This window comes from Phalangium opilio, unplaced genomic scaffold (assembly GCF_054372755.1).
Source record: "Phalangium opilio isolate 3A_F unplaced genomic scaffold, DU_Popi_V2 ptg000079l_1, whole genome shotgun sequence".
NCBI lineage: Eukaryota > Metazoa > Arthropoda > Arachnida > Opiliones > Phalangiidae > Phalangium > Phalangium opilio.
Genome location: NW_028324187.1, coordinates 9,830,469 through 9,854,661, shown reverse-complemented (window position 1 = coordinate 9,854,661; position 24,193 = coordinate 9,830,469). Strand labels below are relative to the sequence as shown.

General features: G+C 36.9%; 3 protein-coding genes across 7 annotated transcripts in view; all 3 read right to left on the bottom strand.

Annotated features, from left to right (window-relative positions):
- Positions 1-424: 424 nt before the first annotated feature.
- The window catches only part of Ae2 (anion exchange protein Ae2), a 51,799-nt gene continuing 28,030 nt past the window's right edge, over positions 425-24,193 (bottom strand). The window contains exons 1-22 of one of the 5 annotated variants that reach the window (XM_089846489.1): positions 18,401-19,375; positions 14,030-14,261; positions 12,022-12,208; positions 11,014-11,291; positions 8,903-9,117; positions 7,277-7,455; positions 6,976-7,209; positions 6,769-6,914; positions 6,302-6,711; positions 5,739-5,868; positions 5,393-5,605; positions 5,202-5,306; positions 4,701-5,133; positions 4,478-4,626; positions 4,177-4,371; positions 3,528-3,812; positions 3,369-3,458; positions 3,129-3,295; positions 2,565-2,818; positions 2,314-2,483; positions 2,072-2,242; positions 425-1,574 (exon numbers count right to left, since the gene is read on the bottom strand). In XM_089846489.1, the coding sequence (XP_089702615.1) occupies positions 1,503-1,574; positions 2,072-2,242; positions 2,314-2,483; positions 2,565-2,818; positions 3,129-3,295; positions 3,369-3,458; positions 3,528-3,812; positions 4,177-4,371; positions 4,478-4,626; positions 4,701-5,133; positions 5,202-5,306; positions 5,393-5,605; positions 5,739-5,868; positions 6,302-6,711; positions 6,769-6,914; positions 6,976-7,209; positions 7,277-7,455; positions 8,903-9,117; positions 11,014-11,291; positions 12,022-12,208; positions 14,030-14,077 (4,131 nt within the window). In that variant the 5' untranslated portion in view covers positions 14,078-14,261; positions 18,401-19,375 and the 3' untranslated portion in view covers positions 425-1,502. Of the gene's footprint in view, positions 1,575-2,071; positions 2,243-2,313; positions 2,484-2,564; positions 2,819-3,128; positions 3,296-3,368; positions 3,459-3,527; positions 3,813-4,176; positions 4,372-4,477; positions 4,627-4,700; positions 5,134-5,201; positions 5,307-5,392; positions 5,606-5,738; positions 5,869-6,301; positions 6,712-6,768; positions 6,915-6,975; positions 7,210-7,276; positions 7,456-8,902; positions 9,118-11,013; positions 11,292-12,021; positions 12,209-14,029; positions 14,262-18,400; positions 19,376-24,193 lie in introns of those variants that run through there. The other 4 variants (XM_089846493.1, XM_089846491.1, XM_089846492.1 and 1 more) reach the window with 4 other exon arrangements.
- Positions 20,045-22,143, bottom strand: LOC149654834 (putative glutamate receptor). Its single transcript, XM_089846523.1, has 7 exons — positions 21,799-22,143; positions 21,140-21,339; positions 20,973-21,076; positions 20,660-20,909; positions 20,423-20,605; positions 20,246-20,360; positions 20,045-20,184 (listed from the first exon to the last, which is right to left on the bottom strand). Exons 1-6 carry the CDS (start codon positions 21,884-21,886, stop codon positions 20,289-20,291), a joined length of 897 nt encoding a protein of 298 aa, XP_089702649.1. The 5' UTR covers positions 21,887-22,143; the 3' UTR covers positions 20,045-20,184; positions 20,246-20,288.
- Positions 22,262-23,656, bottom strand: LOC149654833 (ribosome biogenesis protein SLX9 homolog). Its single transcript, XM_089845226.1, has 4 exons — positions 23,235-23,656; positions 22,858-23,038; positions 22,629-22,776; positions 22,262-22,495 (listed from the first exon to the last, which is right to left on the bottom strand). The coding sequence occupies exons 1-4, from the start codon at positions 23,343-23,345 to the stop codon at positions 22,318-22,320; spliced, it is 618 nt and encodes a 205-aa protein (XP_089701352.1). The 5' UTR covers positions 23,346-23,656; the 3' UTR covers positions 22,262-22,317.

The following is a 24,193-nucleotide window of genomic DNA, read 5'->3' as shown; positions in this document are numbered from 1 at the left end:
AGGCTTAAAAACGTTAATTTGGTTTTAAAGTTGGCCCGTACGTATTCTACCAAAATATATCGTAATTCTAGTCAAATTGTAGTTGAATATCCCGACGCAAAGATTTAAATGTAGTTTTTAATCACGAGTTAAATACTGACGCACGCTAAGTTCGCTGCTCGCATTTCACACAAAAGACAAAGACCGAGGCTTAGCTTTACCGCCGGTTCGAAGATTCATTCAGCAACGTGCGCCTTTCTCTCACGTTACGGCACCAAAAAATGCAAGCCCCGCCCCGTGACCTCTAATATTTTAAATGAATTTTAGATCAAATTGTAAAACCCATCCTCCCCCCCCCCGGCTTGTCATTATACCTAAATTTCAACTTAATTTTCGCGAAATATGTATAATTTAAGATAATTAAAAGAGAATTGAAAAACCCGACCCGTTTTTATCCTTTTTTTTAATAGTCCGTAAAATATTATATTTTTTTTAATATAAATATAAACGATAAATGCTTATTTTATTTAATTTAATTTTTGTTCCGGTGGCATTCGATTTAGCGGCTAACCAATTTAATAATACTTTTAATGTGCCAATACGTAATTCAGATTAGGCTTAGGGTTAAGTTTTAAAAGAGGGAATGATTGGAATAGTCTTAGTGAGCCGCCCCATCAAAAGGCCAAAGGTTAAACGCTTAAAACATTAAAATTAATCAACTAAAATAATAAATTAACCACGAAATTAATCAGATCTTAAATTCGTGGAAATTCATTGGAACAAAAAAAAAAAAAAAATACCCCGATTTCTGGTTTAAATATACAATTAATTAATTAATTAGGTTAATTTCTAACACTTAACAATAATTTTCACTATTTTTGTTTTTGGATTAAAACGGCTACCAAGTTTAACTTATGTATGTATGTACATTAACAATTAACTTTCGATAATTAACAATTAGGCTTAGAAGTATAGCAGCCGACGCATTCATTTTCCGTTTATGAATGTTCATTTTTTTTTTTTTTTTTTTTCAGTGGGTAAAAATGTTTTTTCTTCTTTTTAATTTTAATTCTGGTAAATTTTAGGTTTTAACCGTAATAGCTTTTTAATTAAGATTTAAAATAAGGGTAATAATTAAATAAAAAATAGGTAATTTAATGAAGTAATTTAAAAATTAATTTAATTTAACTGAAACTCCGAGATAGAGGGAGGGGGGAGGGAAATAAATAATACTAATAAAGGGTAACTAAATTAAATTAAAAAAAACTAAATTAATTAAACGAAATTAATTAAGAAGATAAAACAAAGGCGCGAGATTCTTTATCAGTCAACAACTTCTATATATTTTTTTTCTGGAGGTTTAAATTTCCTTCCGTATTTCAAAAATAGTTCAACATCTCTTTTTTTTCCACAAACTACGTAACTTTCTCAACATATTTTTCGCGTGTTACTAAATTAAAATATTTTCACTTATTTAAGAAAATAAAATGTTACCTTATATATCCGTTTTAAAAAGTTATAGTTTAAGGAACAATTTGTTGATAAAAATCTGGTTCCTCTTCTTTCTCCTCTTGATCCGGGTTTTCACCATCCAACTATATAGATCACAAAATAGGCCAAAATAGGCTTAACATCTTTATCCCCCTCGCTTTCAAAAGGAGATCCGACGCGATCTCAACTCTGACATTGCAATAAAACTTCAAGCAAGAACGCGTTAAGTAACAAAAAAATAGGCCAAAATAGGCTTAGCATCATCATCGCCCTAATTACTTTCAAAGAGACCTGACGCGACCCCAACCCTGACATTGCAATAAAACTTCAAGCAAGGACGCGTTAAGTAACCAAAAATAGGCCAAAATAGGCTAATCATCATCATAGATACATGGACCTTGCTTTCAAGGTGACCTGCCACGACCTCAACCCTGACCTTGAAATAAAACTTCAAGTAATCAAAATTAGGCTTAGCACAGAAATTAGAAATGCCATATACTTATGGTTCCGTTTCTTAGGAATTACGCAGAATACTTAGGCCTACATCAATTACGGGTCAAGTAAATGACCTTTTAGTTGAAAACCCTGAAATATTACTTACCGCTTGCAACTCCCTGGGTGTAAAGAAACACTTGAGCTGCAATCGTAAAGGCACCATCATAAGCAAAACGAATGGGAAAGCCAAGGCGGCTTCCGTTGATTTCACAACCCATAGAACTCCTAAACTCAACAGTTGAATTAAAGTGTACGCGTGCATTTTCCACGTTCGAACCTACAGAAAACAGATCAGTAAGTATTTCCGGTTAACCAGATCCGATTTCAAACCCATGATTACTGACGCACCTTACGGACGTACACGACGTCAGGGTGATGTTTATTTGGCATAAAGAGCAAGTACATACGATCAAACAGTTGAATACCACTCATGGATGAGATACCCATGTAGAGGAAAACACCAAAGAGACAGGCCACCGGAACTTGACGCAAAAGTGGCGCCATCAGGACAGAGATTCCTTAATTGAAAATCATCGCATTTTCCGCGTCACATTTCGAAGTCCGGTTTGGTTTTGTTTTGCCTAAAGACTAGTACTTACCGATCATGGCGGCCACTAAGAAGCTAGTCAATCTTTGTTCCTTAACCTCCGTGACGTAGGGAGCTTGACCTGGCGCGTGGGTTCGACTCATAACGGTCAAACTGGCCAAATGAGAGACGGAACGGACAGTGGCGGCGCACAACCACGGACCACCGACGATTCCCGTCACAACTTGAAGATATCCCAACAAAAGTAAATCCAAATGGAACCCGGAACCCTTTTTTAACTTGCGATCTTTCTTGAACATGATTAACCTTACGGAGGACGCGTATTGGTAAGTAATTAACCAAAAGGTGGGGTTGGTTCGCTCTAGGGGACACTAATTAGCCTTATTCCTGATCAGCGCCACCTACTCATAGCGGTGACTTTGAGAACTACTGTAATATGCAAGCCAACCAGATGTCGCTAAATTCTGGTGACGTCATTTTTGATAAGACCCCGAGAGTGCCCGGCAGTGACGTCACCAGATTTTAGCGACATCTGATTGGCTTGCATATTACAGTAGTTCTCAAAGTCACCGCTATGAGTAGATGGCGCTGATCAGGAATAAGGCTAATTACTTACTCGCAAATTTGAGTTTCTAAAAATACTAGAATAAAAAGTAACAATGCGGCAACAGCCGCGGCGAAAACGTGCCACACCGCGATGGATTTTTCTAATCCAAATGGAGAAATTAACCAACCACGTATGGCCGGATTGCTAGGCGTCAGACCAGTAGGGACGCTGAGTTTCTACGTATAATAATAACCAACCAGCAATTTTAACTACTACATTCTGATTATTGCCGGAAATTGCGTCAATTACCTTAGTGTAAGTATCATTAGCTAAGTATCCCAAAGTTACCATAAGAATCATGGCAATTGGAACCCCAAAATCACCTAAAGCCCTTCTGGCCTGTGAAGAATATTAACTCCGTTACTTACCCGATCCGTTAAGTACTTAAAAAAATAATAATAGACTTACGCTACGTCCGAGGAATTTACTGTTCCTAAATTGTCTTAAAAAGTAAGCGATGAAAAACGTTCCTATGGTCAAAATGAGTGACAAAAGAGCCGTGTTGGGTTCGTTCCGACGTACGACAACCGCTTCGACGAAAGCCTCGTTGTACGGTGACGTGTAATTGGCATCCTCGTCGAAATAAGACGTCCTATTGCCAGACACAAACGTCTCGTTCGACGTAGAATTGAAAGACGATTCAATTACGGCTAAGTTACAATAATCCGGCAATAAAGGATGAGTTCGGAATACCTGTTCAATCATTTTTAGATCAAATTGCCGTTCATGGTAACAGATGGACAGTTCAATAAGTACTTAAAGGGACTGTAAAGAAGGCATCGGCGGGTGGGTTAAAATTATTTGAAATACGTCAGAGGCACGTGACCGACGAGAGGCGTGGTCCAAAGAAGCTTAGTTCGTTTTATTTCGAAAACCACCACTTCATGGAATTGGCGCTGCAATCTCGCGAAAAACAAGGACTAGATGTCCAGTTCCACTCCATGAGGAGTCTTTGTATCTTGGCATCACGTGATGTCTGTGACGTATTTCACATAATTTTTACCCACCCGCCGATGCCTTCTTTGCAGTCCCTTTAATATACAAGGGAGGTACTTACGATAACTACTTTGTCGATACACTCGTAGATATAGAGCAAGGAGATGAGAGATGCGAATATTTCTTGAGTAAAGCGAGTAAAAAATCGAACGAGACTGCTCCCTTCGAAAGCGACGCATCCCGTCGTGATCAGACCGAACCAAAAACCGATCCAAACCCTCATGGGTAAATACTCAATGGCATTATCTTTACAAAACTATCAAAAAAACCACGGGGGAACAAAAATAAAGAAATCTACCCTGAGATTATTCGAAAAATTGAATATAACGTTTAGGGACTTGGAATGGTTTAAAAGTATTTACATTGTACAATATTTCGTCGTATAGAAGTAAGGGACCCGTGGCGCCAATGATAATCAGCGGTTGACCCGCTAACAAAGCGAAGACGCAACCACATACCGAGGTTACGATTAAAGTTTCCGACACTCCTATCATATTACTAGTCTTATCGCCTGTAAACCCCGCAAATACCATCGTATCGTTTAAGTAAAATAATTAATAAGTAGGCCTAAGTTCAATTACCTACCCATAAGACCACCAAAAGTAATGGCTCCGGATAAGGCCGCGAAATAAATGAAGATGGCCGCGGCTATACACTGGGCGTTAAACCCATCCAATAAGTCACTGACGTACCAGGGATATCTTTGTTTGATGTCGTTCATCAAACCGCCAAAGAGGCAACCGGATCTCTTTAACGGGTCGTAAGAAGGTGGTTTCTCATCTTTCTCGTCAATCTCCAGCTCGTCGTCAGTTGGCTCCGTTAGAACTTTCGCCTTGATTTCCTCGCGTCTTTTTCGATTACGTATCTCCATGCTTTTTCTGCGAATGTCGTGAATTGGCAATAGAGATTGTCTTTCCCAATCTCCGGGAGGTAAGACAAGACTGTCGTCTAAAAACTCGTTTATGGCCCTTAATAAGTCCTTCCGGTCTTCGGCTTTGTAGGCCACGTCGTGAAAGTACTGAACGCCCCCAAAGAAAACATTGTAGGTATTTATCGCCTACTTACCGGGAGTTGAGGAAATCTTACCGAATTGGCCATTAGAGTAGAAATGGATCTACCAATTTCGTGGTAATCGAGATCCGTATTGATTGGTCCGAGTAAAACGAATAAGAAACGCACTGGAATTGATACCTGCAATTTGTTAGTGAAATTGAAGCGGACGTCGACCGGCGAGGACGGAAGGTTCTCGGCGTTACGGGCTCATACTAATTACTTACCTCCATCAAGTTGGGCATAGTCAATCCGGAAGCCAATCGCACAAAAGCGATGGTCGGTTGCTCCAAGAAGTCTAAAGCTCCCACCAAGACGGTGGTCGCTTCGGCTCCTTCCGGAATCCTACGAAGAATGTTGGTGTCCATGTGAGGCAAGTCGTCAGTCGACGAGTTACGGAAAATCTTTTCCATGTCGTGACTCTGAGGATTTGAAAGGAACTAAAAGGCATCAGCGAAGATAGGCGTTGAACGTATTGCGTGTAAGGTTAGCGGGGTTAAAGGTTAAGACAAGCTTGAAACAACGACGGTTTTACTCCCAAGGATTACTCGAGTGTGAAAGCGCGTTACGTACCGGTCTTCGACCAGAGTCCTCCAGGGTTATTTTGATTTCCGGAAGGAGTTTAGAATTGTTGTCCACGGATAACCTTCCATTCTTGTCGACTACGGGGAAACTACCATTGGCAGGAATCAATTTCGGTGACCTAATGACGCAAACAAGGGAAAAGGGGAAGGGCGGGTGGAAAACAAAACCAAGATGCTTAGGGTTAAAGTTCACGCTGGTTAGTCACGTCTCAAAACTATTTATCAATGATTAAATATTAATTAAAAAGGGTGGTTCGCTAATGTCCAAGTTTTAACTGCGAAACAAGAACTGAAAGAACTAAATGGAGAAATTATGCACCCTTAAAACCGGAAGTGACAATTGAGTAATAAGTAGAATTACTTTTCAACTTTCCAATTATTTAATGGCAGGCTGTAAGAATGTTTACCATACCAAAAGAAGGGTAGAGTTAAAGATACTGATAATTATATTAGTTAAAAGTACCTCAAGCAATGTTATTTAATTAACGAAGATGCGATTAAAAAGATAGATTGATAGAGAGTGACGTGGATAGACACCTTTAAGGAACTAACTTTTTGTCGTGCGACAGCAAGTTTAAACTTCCGTAACCCGAGTTGTTCCTCCTCATGGCAAATTGGGCGAAAGATCGTTCGTGGACGTGTCTATGACGCAATAGAAGGGCTCGCATGACGGCGCCTCGGTTATCCGGATGCAACTGGTCAGTTATCACCATGTTCTCGACGACTTTGTAAGCGATGCCAGCCAGATCTCGTTCTTCCAGATCCAAGAGGACGGTGCCTTGTTCCAGACACTTCCTCAAGGACAATAGGCTATGGAAGGACAAGGAAGCTACGTGAGGTTTACCCCATCTCTCCGTTCCTTCTTGGACATTCTCTTCGTATTTGATCCATCGAGCAGTTTCTCTCCATTCTAAGTCGTCACCTCCATCTCCCGGTAACAGTTCGTCCAGTTCCACGAAGATCTAAGGACGCCGATTTATAAGTACTCGAGAGGATTTTGAACCGAGGAGGTTAATTACTTCGTGAGGTTTATGGTCGAATAGTTTCTTAACCAAAGGTCCCTTCTCATTTCCGTCTTTTCTACTCAGATGTATGAAAGAGGACACGGAACTTTTGGCTTGGATCTTATGTCGACGGATACCTTTCGGATCTTCGAAACGCCTGCCTAAATACCGACTGGGTTAGCCAAAGGTCACCGTTGTTGACCTCGTACTAAATATAATTACTGGCGATATCTTCAAGGTCGGCAGTTGGAAGCATTTCCGCTTCCTCGGGCTCGACTGCCCTTAAGAAGTAATTGTCCGTTTCGACATCGGAACCCAATCTCTGTCTCCTGGGATGTCTTTTTGAATGGTGGTGGTGATGGTGCCTGCCGTGATTCTCGTGTCTTTCCTTGTGACATTGGTGCTTGCCCCCCTTGGAACCATCAGGATCAGCGTCTTCCTCCTTGTCCTCTTCGCCTGAGAGACGAGGAGGTGAGGAAACATTCCGGGGGAAAATCCTTAAGGGGTTCAGTGAGATATTTACCCAATTGAAACTTGACCTTCGCTTTCTCCGGTTCTTTGGGGTCTGGAAGGTGAGCTCCCGCTCTTTCGGAGACGAGAGTCTCGGCTTGAGTGTCTTTGCCGCCGGACAAGAGAGGCGTTTCCAAGATGGTCTCGCTGGCCAGTCCATCGTGAGACCTTGAAAAGAACAACGAGCGTGCACTATGGAACACCCGATGACCGGGAAGAAAACCATTTTAGATTTATTGTCCACAATTACGTTTGACCCGCCACCAAACCAAAAGTAAACAGAAAACGCCAAAGTATCTTCGCGATCGTATTTCAAGATTCTAGTCTATTCCGAGATGAAAAATGACCGAGGAATCTTTATTGTTCCGTACAAATAAAAACTATTATTTATTTCTACTCTTATTTTTCTTTCTCGTGTCATTGACCAAGTAATGGTACAACCTAAGTTATAGGTATGATTGAAACCAAAACAAGAACGCCGCTGTCGGCCGCAAATATTAATGAAAACGCCACTTCAAATTAATACGCGTACGCTGTCAAATGTATGAAAGGTGAAGACAGCGAACATAGTGTACTCATAGTTTTAATAATTTTAATGGTTCAAGTGTCTCTTGGCATTACTTCAAAACTATTTTAACCATTCTAACCAACCGAGTACGTCCCAGAAAATAACTTAATTCCTCTTATAGTTACGTAACCGTAAGCTTGAAAAGTCAACTATTCATGGACGAGTGGAGTAGATTCATTTCATACTAATGTTATGTCTACAACATTCCTCCGACCTAAACTGGTTCTTTTAGGATATGTTTTTCTTTTTCTCGCTTGTACGTCTTTGGGGCAAACGGGAAGGGAATAAGTCGTGTTATTATCTAGGATTACTCTCTCTCGATTATAAATCTTCCTTGTGGTAAGAAGAGACCTTGAAAATTCCCCAAAATATCGGGGGTGGACACGGACGGGTACGCCCAGCCGGTATATGGCCGACACTCTCTTCTTTTCCCACACTTTTTTTAACTTACGCGATTGGATTTCAAAGTCAAGGCCGATTTTTAAAAAGAAAGTCGTTAGGAAGTTTGGTAAATACAGAGTTGGTTAGCTATTCGAAGACGCGATAGTATCTTTGTAAACCCTATAAAGAGTTTAAGATCAGAGTAGGAGCTAAGATCTAAGATTGGTCAGATAATTTCCGCGGCCATACTGGTGGGTTCAATGCAAAGGGAAAGCTGAAATCCACCAACAAAATGGCCGCCAGAACAGTGGTAAGACTTACGATTGAGTGACGTACCACTCACCCAATGAAAGTCCTCTATAGAAGGGGGGGGGACTGGGTAATTTCTGTCCCGATACAAAAATAATCCACGGAATGCACACAAGCAAGGTGTCGTATATCAAGCTCATTTATCATTCATTAACAGGTAGAAGGAATAAATTGTAAATAAATGGGGCCCTGTATTTTTTATAATATATCAAGGTTTTTCTTATTACTAAGCCTCTCTACCTGAAACACCTTTCTTTAACAACAAGTAAGCCTATAGGAGCGTGGGTTTATTCTCTCTCAAGAGTTCGTGGGAGTTGTTAGGGTATATAATATTGGAAAAATGTCAGGCTGGCGCAAATGATCCGGATGGTTTAAGCTTACCTGGCTTTGTCCGTGAGTTTAGTGGTGGGTAGAGACGGTTGCTTCTTCAAGGATGGTCTCAAGGGTCTTTCCAATAAACTGATGACCGATCCAGGCTTTGAGGAATCGCTTCCTGACCCTTTCTTCTTTTCCTCTTCCAATAAGGGACTGGTAACGTCGATGGAAGCTACGCTTCCGCCAATACGGAACTTCTTTCCGGAACCGGAAGATTGAACCTGAAACGGAAACGAGAAAACGAGAAATTAAGAAATTAAGTATTTAATTAAATAGTGTAATAGTTAATTTAAATTCTGACATGGAATTATTGCTTAACTATACACCACCCATTGATTGCCCCGAGAAGCTCGGTTTTAATAAAAATTATGAGTCATTATTTCAATATCAAGTTTTAGAAAATAAGTAACTTATAGCTCGAGGGCGTATATTTTAACCCAAACCACTTTCGCTTTCGCTTTTAGCTTTTTTTCTTAAATTAATTTTTCTAGTTTCTTCCCAGTATATAAGGACGTTAAACTTGACGTGATTTGAGTCCATAAATGTTACCATAAGCTTATAAGATAAGTTTATCACTGGTTATTTAGAGATTGAACTAGAGGTCAAGCTACACCTGGTCAGGCGCTGTCAAAGGATTAGTACAGTACCGCTATACCTCATTTGCATATTATTTCCTTTTTCAATATAATAAAAGGGTCAATATAGACAAATGATTATTATAAAAATGAGCTTAAAGTGTAGGTTATTACTAAATTTTTGAATTTCGAAATTAGGGTGTGTACATTATATTAGCTTTTAACACCTTTTTTAGAAGAAACCGATATAATATAAAAATTTGAAATCCCCAAATTAAATGTGTCAAAAACATATTTTGCGAAAGCATTTTTTTTCTTATATCTAGATTATTAATTCTTTCTTGCACACGTTAAAAAGTGGGCTAACAATATAAAGTTACCGTAGCTAAAAAAAAAAAAGTCCACAGGCGAATTTTTAAACGGTGTAATTGTTTTCCAAGAAATATTGGAAAATATATTTTTCCACTCGTTAAACAATTTTTAATATATGCCGAAAGGTGTATGTATACCTTTATAGCCTTATAATTAATTCCTTTCAAGTTAGTTCAGTTCTGCCAAAAACTTTCAAAACTCTAAATTAAATTTTACGTGATTTATATACAGGGTATTCCAGATAAGTACGTCGCAAATAAAAACAAAAACACCCTGTAGACGTAAAATTAAACTTTACATATACAGTGTAAATAAAGATTAAAGAAACCAGTTTTCGAGTTTGTTTTTTAAAAAAATAAATAAAATATAAAGAAAAGCAAACTTGTCCCAACTAAATGTTTAAAATTTTGTTTAAGGTGTATTTTAATTTTTAATTTAAACAGGTGTAAGTCAAGCTTAACTAAACCATAACGAAATTAATTTATTTTATTTTTTTTTTTAGAGTGGAACCGGTTTCTACCGGTACAGAAACACTACCTAGTTTCACACACACACACACACCGATTTTTACATAACCTCTAAAGTTATTTCAGGTTATTTCCAAACATAACTCGGCAGCAGCCCATGGGTTATTAGGCAATATTTTATCTTTCGTTTTTATTTTTTTCTTATTTTTTAAAAAAGGTACCACGCCTATTTGCTTACTTTCCGATAGAAAAAGTGGAGGTAATTTAAATTCCAAGGGGATCGCCTACGATATCATTTATTTTGCTATATTTCAACAACCTTTAAAATGACACCGAATACCCTATAGTGTTAACCCCCTCGATTAGTGACACATACATTAAAATTATGTAAAATTTAACCTTAAAACTTGTCTTTTCTATTTAAGATTAATTAACCCTAATTATATTTAATGAATCTCTACTTTTTAAAACTAACTTATCAATATTTATTTTTACACCACATTTTTTTTTAATTTAACACGACCTGGGACGTATTGAACACGGTTTTGGGCCAAGTTTCAAGTACTAAAATTATAATCTCATTGTTGCACTTGTTCATAGCCGCAAAATCCCAATTTAACTTTTAGGAACGTGCTCGCGTCAGCTAGCCTCTATGGCGTCGAATAGGGGTTCGGGAAAGAAATAGGTTCAAATTCAAACTCACCGCCATATCGGAAGCGCTGTTCTTCATAGGCGGAAGTAAAGGGGTGGAGACTTCCGGTCGTGGTTCTCCTCCTCCACCAACGTCTTCTCTTCCACCACCTCCACTTCCTCCAGTGTTTTCTGGGGATGTCTTTTCCATCGATGGATTTTCGTGGTCCTCGGCTTCCTCGGGTTCTTCATCATCATCGTCACCACCCAGAAGTATTTGAGATGGACGCCGTTTGTGATGGTGAAAGCGTTGCAATGGTTGGTGGTGCTGGTAGCTACTTGTACGATGCACTGATACGAAAAAATAAATGTAATACAGATATGTATTAATAAAATAATTAAAAGCGGTTCCTGTTTCAAACTCGGTAATAAAAAGGGTTAAAAACGATTGAAATCACAAGGTTACCCAAAGAACATTGTCAAAATGTCACTATATTATAAACAACAGACTTTTTGGCAGACAAAACCTCTCAAGGTTTCTTACACTTCAGAATTGTTTTACCCGCATACCGATGGTAAATGTAGATCACGGTGGTAAGTGCCAACTTTGTCACGAAAACCACAAAGACAAGACCCACGTGATAACCACGCGCGCGCGAACGAATTAATGCACTAATTACGTAACAAACGGAACAGAACGGAAGTGGAGAGGAGACAAAAGACACTGCGATAAACATATAGCTTGCTATACTGCCTTGGAACTAAGGGGAATTACGGTGCGAAGCTTTGTTCGACGGAGGGCTATGCTATTTTGGGGTACGGGGTATAATTAGATATTCCCCGCTAGGAAGGTCTGATCTGATGCCTCGATGGCTTTTGAGTACTGTCCAAAGAACTCTATATTGTTACAGAAGTAGTTGTTAGTATAAAAATCGGAACTAGATTTTAAAAAGGGTGATTGTGGACGTCCATAGGACCGTTCGTTTCCTGTACAAGGAACACTTGGCTAGACAGTATAAGCCGAAGAAACGAGGGGTGACCTTTCGACTGGTAGGTCAAGGTATCGCGTCTATTTCCTTACTTTGGTAATCATCTTCGTCGAATTTGGGCGCTCCGGTGTATCCTTTATCGTTCTTTCTCAACTCATTGATAGAGAACTTGTCCGTCTTGGGGTGGATGATGCCTTCCATGGCCTCGTCGATCGATTGCGCTTGCCATCTACTCGAAGACGGCAAGTCAGACTCGGGTGAAGTGTCCCGTAACAATAACTGTTAATTAAACACATCAATTACCATCAATAATGAAGTTGAGTGAGAAATGCCCTCCAGAATAAAAACACTTCCCGGAGTTCTCCCTGATCATTTTATATCAAACTTGTCAATATTAAAGAGTATATTTTTAAGAACTACGTAACGTCCAATAGAGGAATTTTCGTAAACCAAATTCCACGATCTTTTTGACCAATTTTTAAATCTCCAAATCCCGAATTCATATTAGGCCTAAAACAACACCCATTCTACAAAAATAATCCGCCTGAACATCGTAAAGGGAAAACGAAAGTTAACACACGCGGTTCTTGTTACGATTTTAGTCAGAACTAAGGTACGTGATATAAAACGCCTGATGAATAATTTATAGGAGCGGGAGTATGTATAGGCTATATGAAATTCCGCGAGCTTAACTGGAAATATATTCCGAAAGTTTGCCTTTTCGTTTTTGAGAAAAGAATTTATATTAATATTTCATTTTAGAGTCAGACCTCTATTGTTTCACAAAATCCCGTACGAGATTTCAAAAACAGATTTATTTGGTTATTTTTTTTTTGGTATTTGAATATTGAAATCACGAAGTTAAAAAGAACATTCTCTCTTCCGTCTCAAAATAAATAAATACGGTTTTTCTTTAATGTCTAAAAATAGATTCTGAAAAATTGACTTAACATTTAAGCTTATCAAATTAATTAAGTCTTTAGAAATTCGATATAAAAGCAACTTTTTTACAAGCTAGCAAAAAAATTACTCTCTCCTTAAATCTAACTTTAATCAATTGGGCGTATCTTAAGCCCGTCACTATTTCGAAATTGAACGTCGCCTGAGATTATTTACTTTCAATTTTATGGGTGCGTGTGCGACGGGCTTAAGATAACAGTAAGAGTCACTTGACCTTTCTTTTGGAAACGAAATTAAGCGTGAATCAATAGTTTACCGAAACGAATTGGTATTTGTTTAACAAAGCGATCTAGCTCATTCATTGCTAAATATACACGACAAAAGGTTCGTTCAATCAGTACTTGGCCTTACAAGTTGATACCTAACAGGGTTGCGACGGATATTTGCATATAAAAATATCCCTGACTGTTTGCAGGGTTTCCTTAACAATCTAAAGGCATTTTCCCTGATAAATATAAATATAAACGACAAAAGGTTCGTTCAATCAGTACTTGGCCTTACAGGTTAATACCTAACAGGGTTGCGACTTATTTTTGCATATAAAGATCTCCCTGACTTTTCCAGGGTTTCCCTAACAATCTAAAGGCATTTCCCTGATAACTTTTTATAGTAGAAACGTCCCACTGATGTGGTATCTAAAAACTACAAGTACCACGAACTTATAAATGCATAAAATCCCTGACAAACATTTGCAAAAATATCCCTGACAAACATTTGCAAAAATATCCCTGACTGTTTCCAGGCTTTCCCTAACAATCTAAAGACACTTTCCCTGATAAAGTTTCATAGTAGAAACGTCCGTCCCACTGATGCGGTATCTAAAAATTACCAGCACCATGAACTTGTAAATATATTACTTAACAGGACAATTTCAAAAAAATCCCTGACAACATTTGCCTGGAAAAGTCAGGGATTTTAACATTTGCAAAAAATCCCTGACTTTTCCAGGTTTTCCCCATTTGCCCCGTATATCACACAATTTACAGTATCGATAGTACACTAAGAGTAACCTCAAATCACTCATGGAGGGCAAATAAAAATATTATCTAACCCGTCATAAATACTTCAAAAAACGGAGGAATGGCTTCATTAAAGTAGATTTACGATGGTCAGAGCGTGTCACACAAAAGGAAGACTTACGTCATGGCTACTTGCTTCAGATGTTGAGTGTTTTCTCTGGTGATCCATAATTACATCCGACAAAGAAGAAGAAAGGGAGACCCTCGGAATTAACTCTTTACAGGATCACAAGTACTTTCTGTACGGTCACTGGTCCAAAGAACGTTAGATTTTATTGAATTCCCGGTTGGTTGCTTGAATTCCTCTTCGTTCGTAGGCGCCACGTATCTCTCGCCCAAAGCGAAAGAATTTTCTGCCGAGAATAACAATTTTTAGAGATATTGTTATATTTTTTATCGTAAGTCAGGATTTCTTGGAAAAAATATAAATAATACAACTTTAACTCTTTAAAGATTATCGTCATCTTTAAAACAAAAGATTCTCGAGGGGTAAATCACGCCTTCAACACGCGTTTATTAATTTTTGGTCGCCATTTTAAAAGATGTCGGCAAATTAACCCCAAAATTAATAGGATATAGAAATCAACCAGTATAGTAAATATTAGTGAAATTGGTCGAAACACGTACAGAAGTTGTTCCATAAAGGAATTATTTTTTTTTAAACATTTTTGGCCGCCATTTTGCAAAATGGATGCCGATTACTTAAGAGTAAAGCCCCTGCAAAATTTCAGCCTTTTAGTTTAAGCGGTTTGGGCAGGGCGTAGATTATCACTGAGTAAGTCAGTCGGAACTTTTATTTTTCAACTTATAAAAAAAAAATTGAAGTGATTTTTATTCATAAAAGTGGCATACCCCTCGAAGACACGATTCAAAATGAGTTTTTATCAATTGGCCAATTCATTCTTTACGGGTTGGGCGGTTATTGGTGTGACTGTGTTGTTCTTATTGATCTGTCAATTTACACAAGTAAATATTACTAAAATGATGGATTTAAAATTGGTGATTTTTCGTATTCTTTGAATTTTTATATTAAATATAAAAACAATAAATAAATATAAAATTTTTTTCTTGTAAAAAAATAAATATTTGACCTATAAATTGACGATAAATTATTTCCCTTCGATTACGTCACCACGTTCGAGTTGTTATTATAAATAAATAAATAAATTTATTTATTTATTTAATAACTAATATTGGGTCTTATTTTTAAATATTATTATTCAAGTTTCTTTAAAAGGTTTATTTTAATTTTTGAATTCTATATATTCAACTTTTTTAAACTCTGAAAAACAGACTGTTTTTCTAACCTGGGTTTTTTCAGATATACTTCTGCATTTACTAAACGACTCTTTTTCAACTTATTTTTGGAATATCTGCTAACTGGATGTATACTGTACCTAAATTCAAACATTCCCGACTTGAAAAACGTAAATATTTCTATTCGTAATAAAACGTATTTTTCAAATTCAATAACACCGAATTTTACGAGCATTTTACTACCGAAAACCAAAAGTATTAATTATTTAAAAAGGTTTGGTTTTTTAATTATAGGTAAAAAATTTAATATTTAAGAAAATTGGGATGGGATTTAAAATTTTTACAAAAACTCTAATCTGCATATTGGATAGTTTAACATTTTCATCTTTAATTTAAATATATAGGCCTATAAGTTGTTAGCCAACAAAAGAAGATTGATTTGAAATAAAGCTATATACGTAGTTCCGGTTTGGGGAAGAGAAAACGGAAATAGCGATTTTGTTTTTATTTCTTTCTAGTTTTAATTTCCGTAAAAACTACCGCTATTTTAGTGGGTTTTTTTTTTATCTACTACATTGGCTGGCAATTGTTGATTGATTGTGAAACTTAAACTAAACGAAAAGGAGTGTCATTAGAAAAAAAGGAAGATATTTTATCGATTTGCGATTACAGTTAATATATGCAAGGTTTTCACGATCAAATAAATTTCCGATCAAAAACCCCTTTTGACTTTTTAAAAATTATTTCTCAATTTATAAAAGCTCTTTAAATAAAGTTCAAAGGTACAACGAGACGAGGCATCTCGAGTTCCGGAATTGAGTTTTCATTTTTTTTTTTCTTCTTTCAAAAATAATTAAATTAAACTTCAAAGGTCAAAGGTCACAATATAGTACTAGAAATACTTTGGAATTTTCTCTCAAAATTTTGATTGTGGATTAGATTTCAGTCAATAATAACTCTTAGACGTAGAAGTTTCTAGAATCTTTCTATGTATTTTTAGTTTTACCGTGTACCATAATAGAACAACAACAACTGGTGGTACAAAATTTATAACAACACCGGTACTTTATTATATGGTAACAGCTGATATTAATATTAATATTAAACTTCCAAGGTTTTAATATCGCTGTAATATATTATGAAATATTTAAAAATAATATAAAGAAAACATACGGAAATTTCAGTTTCACTTTCCAATTAGTAACTATCGTTCTAATTAAGATAATAATTAGCTCTCAACGCTATATCACAGAGCAAAATGTCCTCTTTCAAATCATATATTAATATTTAAAATAAATAATAATTCAAACTTTGAAACATCTTCGAGTCTTTGAAAATTAAATAATCCAAACAACCATTTTAAAAATAATTGAATAATTGCAGTTGTAATTAAGTTATCTAACTGTTCTCAACGCCAATAGATAGAGCGAAATGTCCTCTTTCAATACATATATTTGAATAAATAATTATTCAAATATCGAAACAGCGTCGAGGCTTCAAACTCAACACCTCCAAATTAAAATGGACAATTTCAAATTGACGAACGCGGATAATAAGCAATTCAATTCAAATTACAATAACGGAGTACCCTTTCAATTCCTCTGCCAATAACTGGCACGCAATTGTTACACAAGGGACCGGGAACCAGCCTGAACCAACAATCAATAAAGTGGACGTCTTCAAATCGAATAAATTTTACGAGACCACCGTGACGCGAGTATTACCCGCCACAACTAAAACCCTTTCTTTTTCTCAATTCACCTAGAGGCAAGGATAACTCTTTCTTCTTAATTAATAGCTTAATTCTTATTAAAATTAATTGGGCAAAGGTATTATTATCATATATAATACAAAGCCATTAATTTCAATTAATCTTTAGAAGTAATTAACCGCGTGATGGATGAAGGGGTTAGACTTTCCTTATTTTTTCTAGAGGAGAGTTAATTGTCAAAATAGTGTGTTGTGTAATTTAAGAGATTTCAGGACAAAACACGTGACGTCATGTAGTGGACGTTAGACATCGATGTCCTTGAGCCTCTTTGGGAGATGTATCACTGGATACCTTAAGCCTTAATGATGTTTTCAATGAGTTGCCATGGCTACCATCGGGTTAAACAACTCCGTAACCCTAGCTGGTATTATGTTCTACAAAACCCCGGTCCGGTCAGTATTTCTAAATTTTTTTCTTATCACAATAAATATACACAATATTAATAATTAAGTTACCAGATTGACCCCCCAATTTTTGCGCGTAGCTTGGTTTAATTTCTTAACCGTTTTAAGCGGGTTTCTGAACAAATATTTGATTAGTATTACTAAATTAACTATTACACGCTATTCCAATTAAGATACGGCGAATTAATAACTTCCGTTTATAGATAATATAGTTCCTTAGGACCTTGCTAGTATCTCCATATCGAATTACCTTAGAAGGTTCAAATTTCAGTATAACTCACGCCCTTTCAAGTTCAAAACGGTTCGTTGCATTATAACAAACTTCAAAGACTCAAAGTCCAAGTGATTTGCATAAATTCAACACTACTTATTTAAATGTCGAATACACATTAAATCGTATTTCTACTATGACAAAAATATATCGGGAAAGAAACACGGTTGGTTATTCGTTGACGTTCGGAATATAAACCGCCCATTTTTAACACGCAATTCAATATAAAAAGGGGTCGGATATTAGCCAAAATAATAATAATAAAAACGAATTATTTCAATATAAACCTTAACAATTAAATCTTACCTTAACGCCTAACTTATAACTCTATTTTATAGCTTAACCCTCGCGGTAATGAAATGCACCACCACCAAAAAAACACTCCGTGTGGCCGTCTAAGTTTTCATGGTACATCCGGCAACATTAAACTAAAACCTTTGGATCATACGCAGACTGCTTTAAAGGTCAAGTATAAAGCGATAAAAATCACAATACCTTCTCTTCTGTAGACGGTAGCAATTGCATCGATTCACTAGCACTTTAAAAGCTTAGTCTACAGGGGCGTATAACTGTGTTATGTTTACGTTTTTTTATTCGGTCAAATCCGAAAAAGCGCGGATTAGCGTAGCGTGTAACGCGTAATCCAATTTACAATGTAAGCGCGTTAAAACGTAAATGTGTATAAAGTACCTGAACCAGAACTCGTTATATTTAGTTAAAAACATAACTAACATCAGAACACCAAAAAAGAAAGTACATAATAACAATATACATGAAACGTTAACTTACTTGCTTAAAAAACAGAGTTTCACGGCGTAAAACACAACCTATTATTTTAATTTTAACTTTTAAAATGTTTTAAATTAATTGTGTTAATTATTTTAATCAGGAAATTCTGAAGAAAATTGATTTAAAATCGTTGAATTAAACGGAATTTTAAATTATATTTTTATATTTTTGGTGGTAAACGAAATGAAATTAAATGAAATGTAAAAAGGCACATGCTTTTGAAGCCGAGTTCCGCGGTAAACTAAAAGACGGGGAAGAATTTTGCCGGCTGCCAGCTGCGACGGCGTACTTTAGTTAAAGTCAACATCTGCCGGTTCTGCAGCCTCTCTCCTATGTAATTTCAGAGACCTCCACACTCTACTAGTCTGCACTATGCTTGCCGTGCCGCAATTTTTACCAGCTAAAAAATTATGTTTTCTACCTCAAAATCTATACGGTTTTGATTAAGGCACGCCATCTATTTAATACAGCACAATTTTGAAATTAATTATTGTATATTATTGTATCTTTGTAATTTAGGAAAATAGGCATAATAATAGGTCAAATATTTATGACCTCTTTACGTATTAAGGGTTGTTGAAAACTGGACCAACAAGGGGGGAGAGGGGAGAGGGAGGAAGGACATATCGAACAGCACTACAGACTTTGTATTTCAATTCAAAGTATTTTTACTCTCCCTTGATTGCTTTGTAATTAACTAATTTCGAGTGACCTTGATGTACAAGAACAAATACAGATACTTAGTTTTACGTACCTTTAAACAGTGCTGAATAACCTTGATACACTATAATTTCCTGCGCGCGCACCTCGTGTAGACCAAATGAAAGGATTTTTATTTTAGCCAAACACAAATTAAGTTTAGATAATTTTGTTCATAAGTTCAAATGGGTCATCAACAGTCGATACTGAATGTGTTCAAAAGAAAGTGTTCACAGTGGTCACAATGTCAACTGAGTTCAAATACGTAGCATCGAGAAACGCGTCGTCGCAAGTACATCTTAAGTACTTACCCAAAATGGTACGATTCCTGATTAGGTAAGCGAGTATTATAGGCCAAATAAAAGGGTCTGTTGACGAAACCCCTACTCTGCCTTCGACGCATGGACCGACGTACGACGAACCCAGTTATCTTGTCTCCTTCGTTGGTCCTAGCGTCAGCCGTGGTCAAGGACATTGTATTTTTACGTTTCCGGTACCCGACGTCGTTTTCAAGCTTATTGTTGGATAGGTAAGTGTAATGAAGACCTTCGATGACCAGTAGGACGAGGGCCGAGGTCATGCCGTACAACCAAAGCAGCAACATTCCACGGACATCATCCAGACTCATGGATCCACCACCCAAGGCCGGTGACAGCATGCAATTCACTTTGGTATTCAGAACCTTACGTAACATGGACTTGAAGACGCCTTTTTCGTACAAGTTGTATAAACTGAGGAGAAACCAACTAACCAGTTTGAGCCGTCGAGATGTCATAAGTACCTGATCAAAAATATAAATAGATATCTTACGCCAAATCAATTTTTCGCCTCAGCGTGTAGTTCATGTTTTTGGCATAACCCATAGCCATTTCTTTGGTAAAAGTGTAGGAATCAGCACCAGTGTTGAATTCGCATATCTTCCTGTCCGTGAAGCGTCTAGACACTGCCGTTTGAATATCCGAGCGAAAGGCCACGATCGCGTAGTCTCCATAGGCAACTAAATCCATATTAAAATCGTTCAGGACATCACTATCGGTACCATTGTCCGATTTCCCTCTTAATATCATGTAGAGAGACTTAACATCCTGTAAGGGAAGTACTTGTCAACCAGATGGGGAGGGGAGGGGGGTTCGTGTCTCGACTTACTTTGATGTCCGCCAAAGTACTCGACGAGATGATGACATTTGTACTACTCTCTGGTCGCAATAAATCCTCCAAAGAATCGTAACTTCTGACGGTGACCATCAAAGCGATCAACTTGCTGTTGTAATAAGCCGTTATGATAATTGCCAGTAACCACCAAAAGGAATTGAGGACGCGAACCGGGCATCTTGTCGGAGGTGAACTCATTCCCTGACTAACCATAACGCCGAAGAAGAGCCAAAACTGTTCAATGGCAAAATCCAGGGTCAAAGGATGGTTTTTCTTGGGATCGGGTCCGCAAGTGTACAAGAAAACCGCCGTGGCTCCGACGCAACACAAAGTGAACAGTATAACCAGCCACACCTTGAGAAGGCATCGTAAGAAAAAGTACTTAGACGCGTGTATTTGTTGACAAACCTGCCAAGTGAAGGCTTGGGCGTAATTATAGATATTTCGACTAACAGTCGGTTGCCCGAATAGGGCAGCCAGATTTTCAAAATGAACAGTCGTCGAGAATTTCATGATTTTGCTCCGATCAACAGTTCGGAATATTGGTCCGAGGACCATGTCGACTTCGTTTCTTTGTATCATACCATAAACTCCGGTATAGGAACCGTTTGCATCTCTGGTACCCCAACCCTCATCTTCATTCCGTACCAAGCAATACCTAAAGTTACGTTCCCCCAGTATTTAGATTAGAATTTGATTCAATTAAGCGTCAGACAATTACTGGAAATTGATAGTTTGCGCCAGGAAAGCTAATAGATCAGCCATGGGTCCATGTATCTCAATATCGAGACTAGTGTTACCCGTCACGTTGATATAAGGAGGCCACTTCATATATATAGATACGAAACATTACCATATACGTCAGAAAGTCACGTGATTTGTGGTTACCTTTTCAACCGCGATTAAGATAGGTCTAAAACGCCAATCGTAATTTGGTCGCCTGTCAGCTGGTGGATGGGTGTCTTTGCAAACGTTTCGACGTCTGTTTTTACCATTAAGAATGGTTTTATGCGGGAGCTCCTCCGCTGAACACGAAGAACAGCAATTGCAAGATTGTCCTTTCACTTCCGAAGAAGTAATTGCATTGGCTATACAAAAAAAGTAATTGATTTTTTTTTCTCTTTTCAAATTAAATGTTCGCGTGATGATGATGAAAAATCTTTCTTCGGAGAAATTTTGCGTAAACAAGATAATTTAAGATTTGTCATTGATTTATGGCACTTGCAATAACCATACGAACTTCTACCCTACAGGTAATGGTTACCATCTTTAATTAATATGACTACTAAAACTTAATTAAAATAATTTATAACGACGCTTCTGTATTTTTAGAAATATATTCGATTTAGCCATGAAACCTATAAGGGGTTTTAGCGTAAATTATTCTGAACTGAACCGAATTGATACGAATACCGCATTTATTGTGTAATTAACGTAATTAAATAGTTTAATTAGTACCGAAAAATTCAGGCAAAAATAGAAGAATTTAAGTTTAAAACTCGTTTTTAGTAAAAAAAATAAATAAAAACATTATGCAAATTACTTACAATTTGTTATGTCGATAGCGTAAACAAAATAAGACAAAAGAACAATTATTATAAACAATAGACCGTAAGATTCGCGCATATTTAACATTCGTTCAAGGTCCGTTTTTCCCTTGGACTGGCTGGTGGTCAGTCCAAACTCCGAATCTAAATTAAACTACCTTTATTTGTAAAATAAATTCTTTTTCGAGGAAAAAAATCGAATTTCCTTTCGTGTTTGACACTTTCTTAACCCAAAAGAAAAAGGTCCCGGCCTTAATTTGACATTCCATTTTAGGATTGGTCCATTATGATCGGGCCCAACCCATCCAATCACATTTGACAGTGGTGACTGGTGACTTTCGGACAGACAAATAGACAAGTAAGTTGTCTCGGACGCTATACCCCCCCCCCACCCCCAATAACGAGTTTCTTTATTGACGTTAGAAGTAAATAAATTAAAGTAAACGAAAAAAATAAACAAGACAGGATTTCGTGGAATTTTATTTTCAATATGTACAAAGATGATCAATTTGTTTTTTTTTATAATTCTTGGCGTTCAGCTTTGTATCTCAAATGAGCTAAAATGGTTCCAGTTGGATTTGACTTGAAGACATCGTTATTGGCGATTTTTTTAAACATATCCATTTCAGCTAACATGGTCTTTTGTCTGGCCTTAAATGATATACTACTTCTGGGTTTTTCAGTCTTTTTTGCAGCCCTAAAGTAACCAATTTGAATTCCGGGAAAATTATAAGATTTGAGGGTCTTGCTACGATAGTTTATATAGTCTTTGAGAGTCTTGGCAGGCTCCAATTTCCAAACAACAATTTAAGGGCGTTTTCATTACTTACTCGTTTTTAGCATCAAATGACTCCTTCATCAAAAGTTCTAAAGTAGGTAGGGCATCTTCGAGTGGTTTCATGTCACCCACTACGACAGTTTCGCGCCTTTTCTTGGCGTTTACCGCCTCTTTTTGCGCCGAAGTTACCACATCCAATTCTAACCAATTTTATTTTATGGTAATTTGTATAATTATAATTCGGGCCCATGTGTTATTAAAAATAACAAATAAAAACGTACTTTTCATAAACATTTCGTGTCGAATTTTACGTTTTTCACGTTTTTTCAGTTGAAATCCCAAAGATTTGGAAGATAAAATACTTTTGGTATCAAAATCAGGTACATTTTGATTGACAGAACTCAAATTTATGTTCAAACCAGCGAAAATGTTGGTTTTTGGCGCATTCGTGTTTGGAATTTCCTTCAGTTTAATAAAATTAATATCAATATATTTTGCCGTAAAATATATATAAAACCATAAGTTTATGGCAACCATAAGTTTATAACTTATCGTAGATAAGTCGTTAACTTATGATAAAACCAAGGAGCAATAATACAAGTAGAGGAAACAAACTACTATTGATTATAACTCCAAGTTTTTAATTAATTTTAATTACCGTAATTTCTTCTTCCATTTGTTGGTTTGTTTCATTATTCGGAATGGATTTTCCATCTTTTTTCAAAGTTGACGCGTGAAATTTTTGTCGGGCGCGTTTAATTTTTCCCATCTTAGATGGCGTTAGATGCCTTGCGAAGTTTAAAGTCCCAACAAAATGTTAAAATACACGTGAAGAGATGAGATTGCAAAGGCCCGAATTTTATCAAACCTTAAAACCGCGATTTTTAAAGCTTTTTCTCTTAAACTTAACCCCGAAAATGTTTCAAATCGATAAATTAACGCTTAAAGTTAATAAATTCACCCTGAAAACCGTTTTGTTTTAGAGAAATTGCGAATTTTAAACCTTTTTTTCGGCTACGAAATACTCATAGACAAAATTTCCCGGATCTTTCATAGCAGACGAATGACGATCGATTCCTTTAGGGTTTAGTTCAGTTCAGTTCAGTATAGTATTGGGAAGGGAAATTTCCCCATCGTGGTACTTTTGGCGGATATTTTAAATTATTTATAAAATAATTATAAATAAATCCACGTTGTTTGGGGTCTGATTAATACAACTACTGAAGAAATATTTAGGTTTTAAGTGGCTTTCTAACCTAACATAAAGTGAACTAAACTAATTAATATGTTAAGGTAATTTTCATCATATACTGAATAAATGTGAACGAGTCTTGGGATATCCTTGAATCCCGCGTAACAAGCAACCTTTTTTTCACGAAAGCGTTATGTGAATTTATATTTACGCTTATGGTACCCTCTTGCCTCTCGAGTAAGATACCATAAGCAAAGTAAATACCACCAAAGTCTCTGAGAAATGCTTCCCAAGGCCATCATCCCCCGGCAGAACGTTTTCAACACTAGTTATTCTTTAGAATCAAGAAAGACTAAACCAAGCCCACTTTATTGACGACAAAAACCAAGGGGGATCAGAATTCTAGAATATCAAGGCCATTAGAT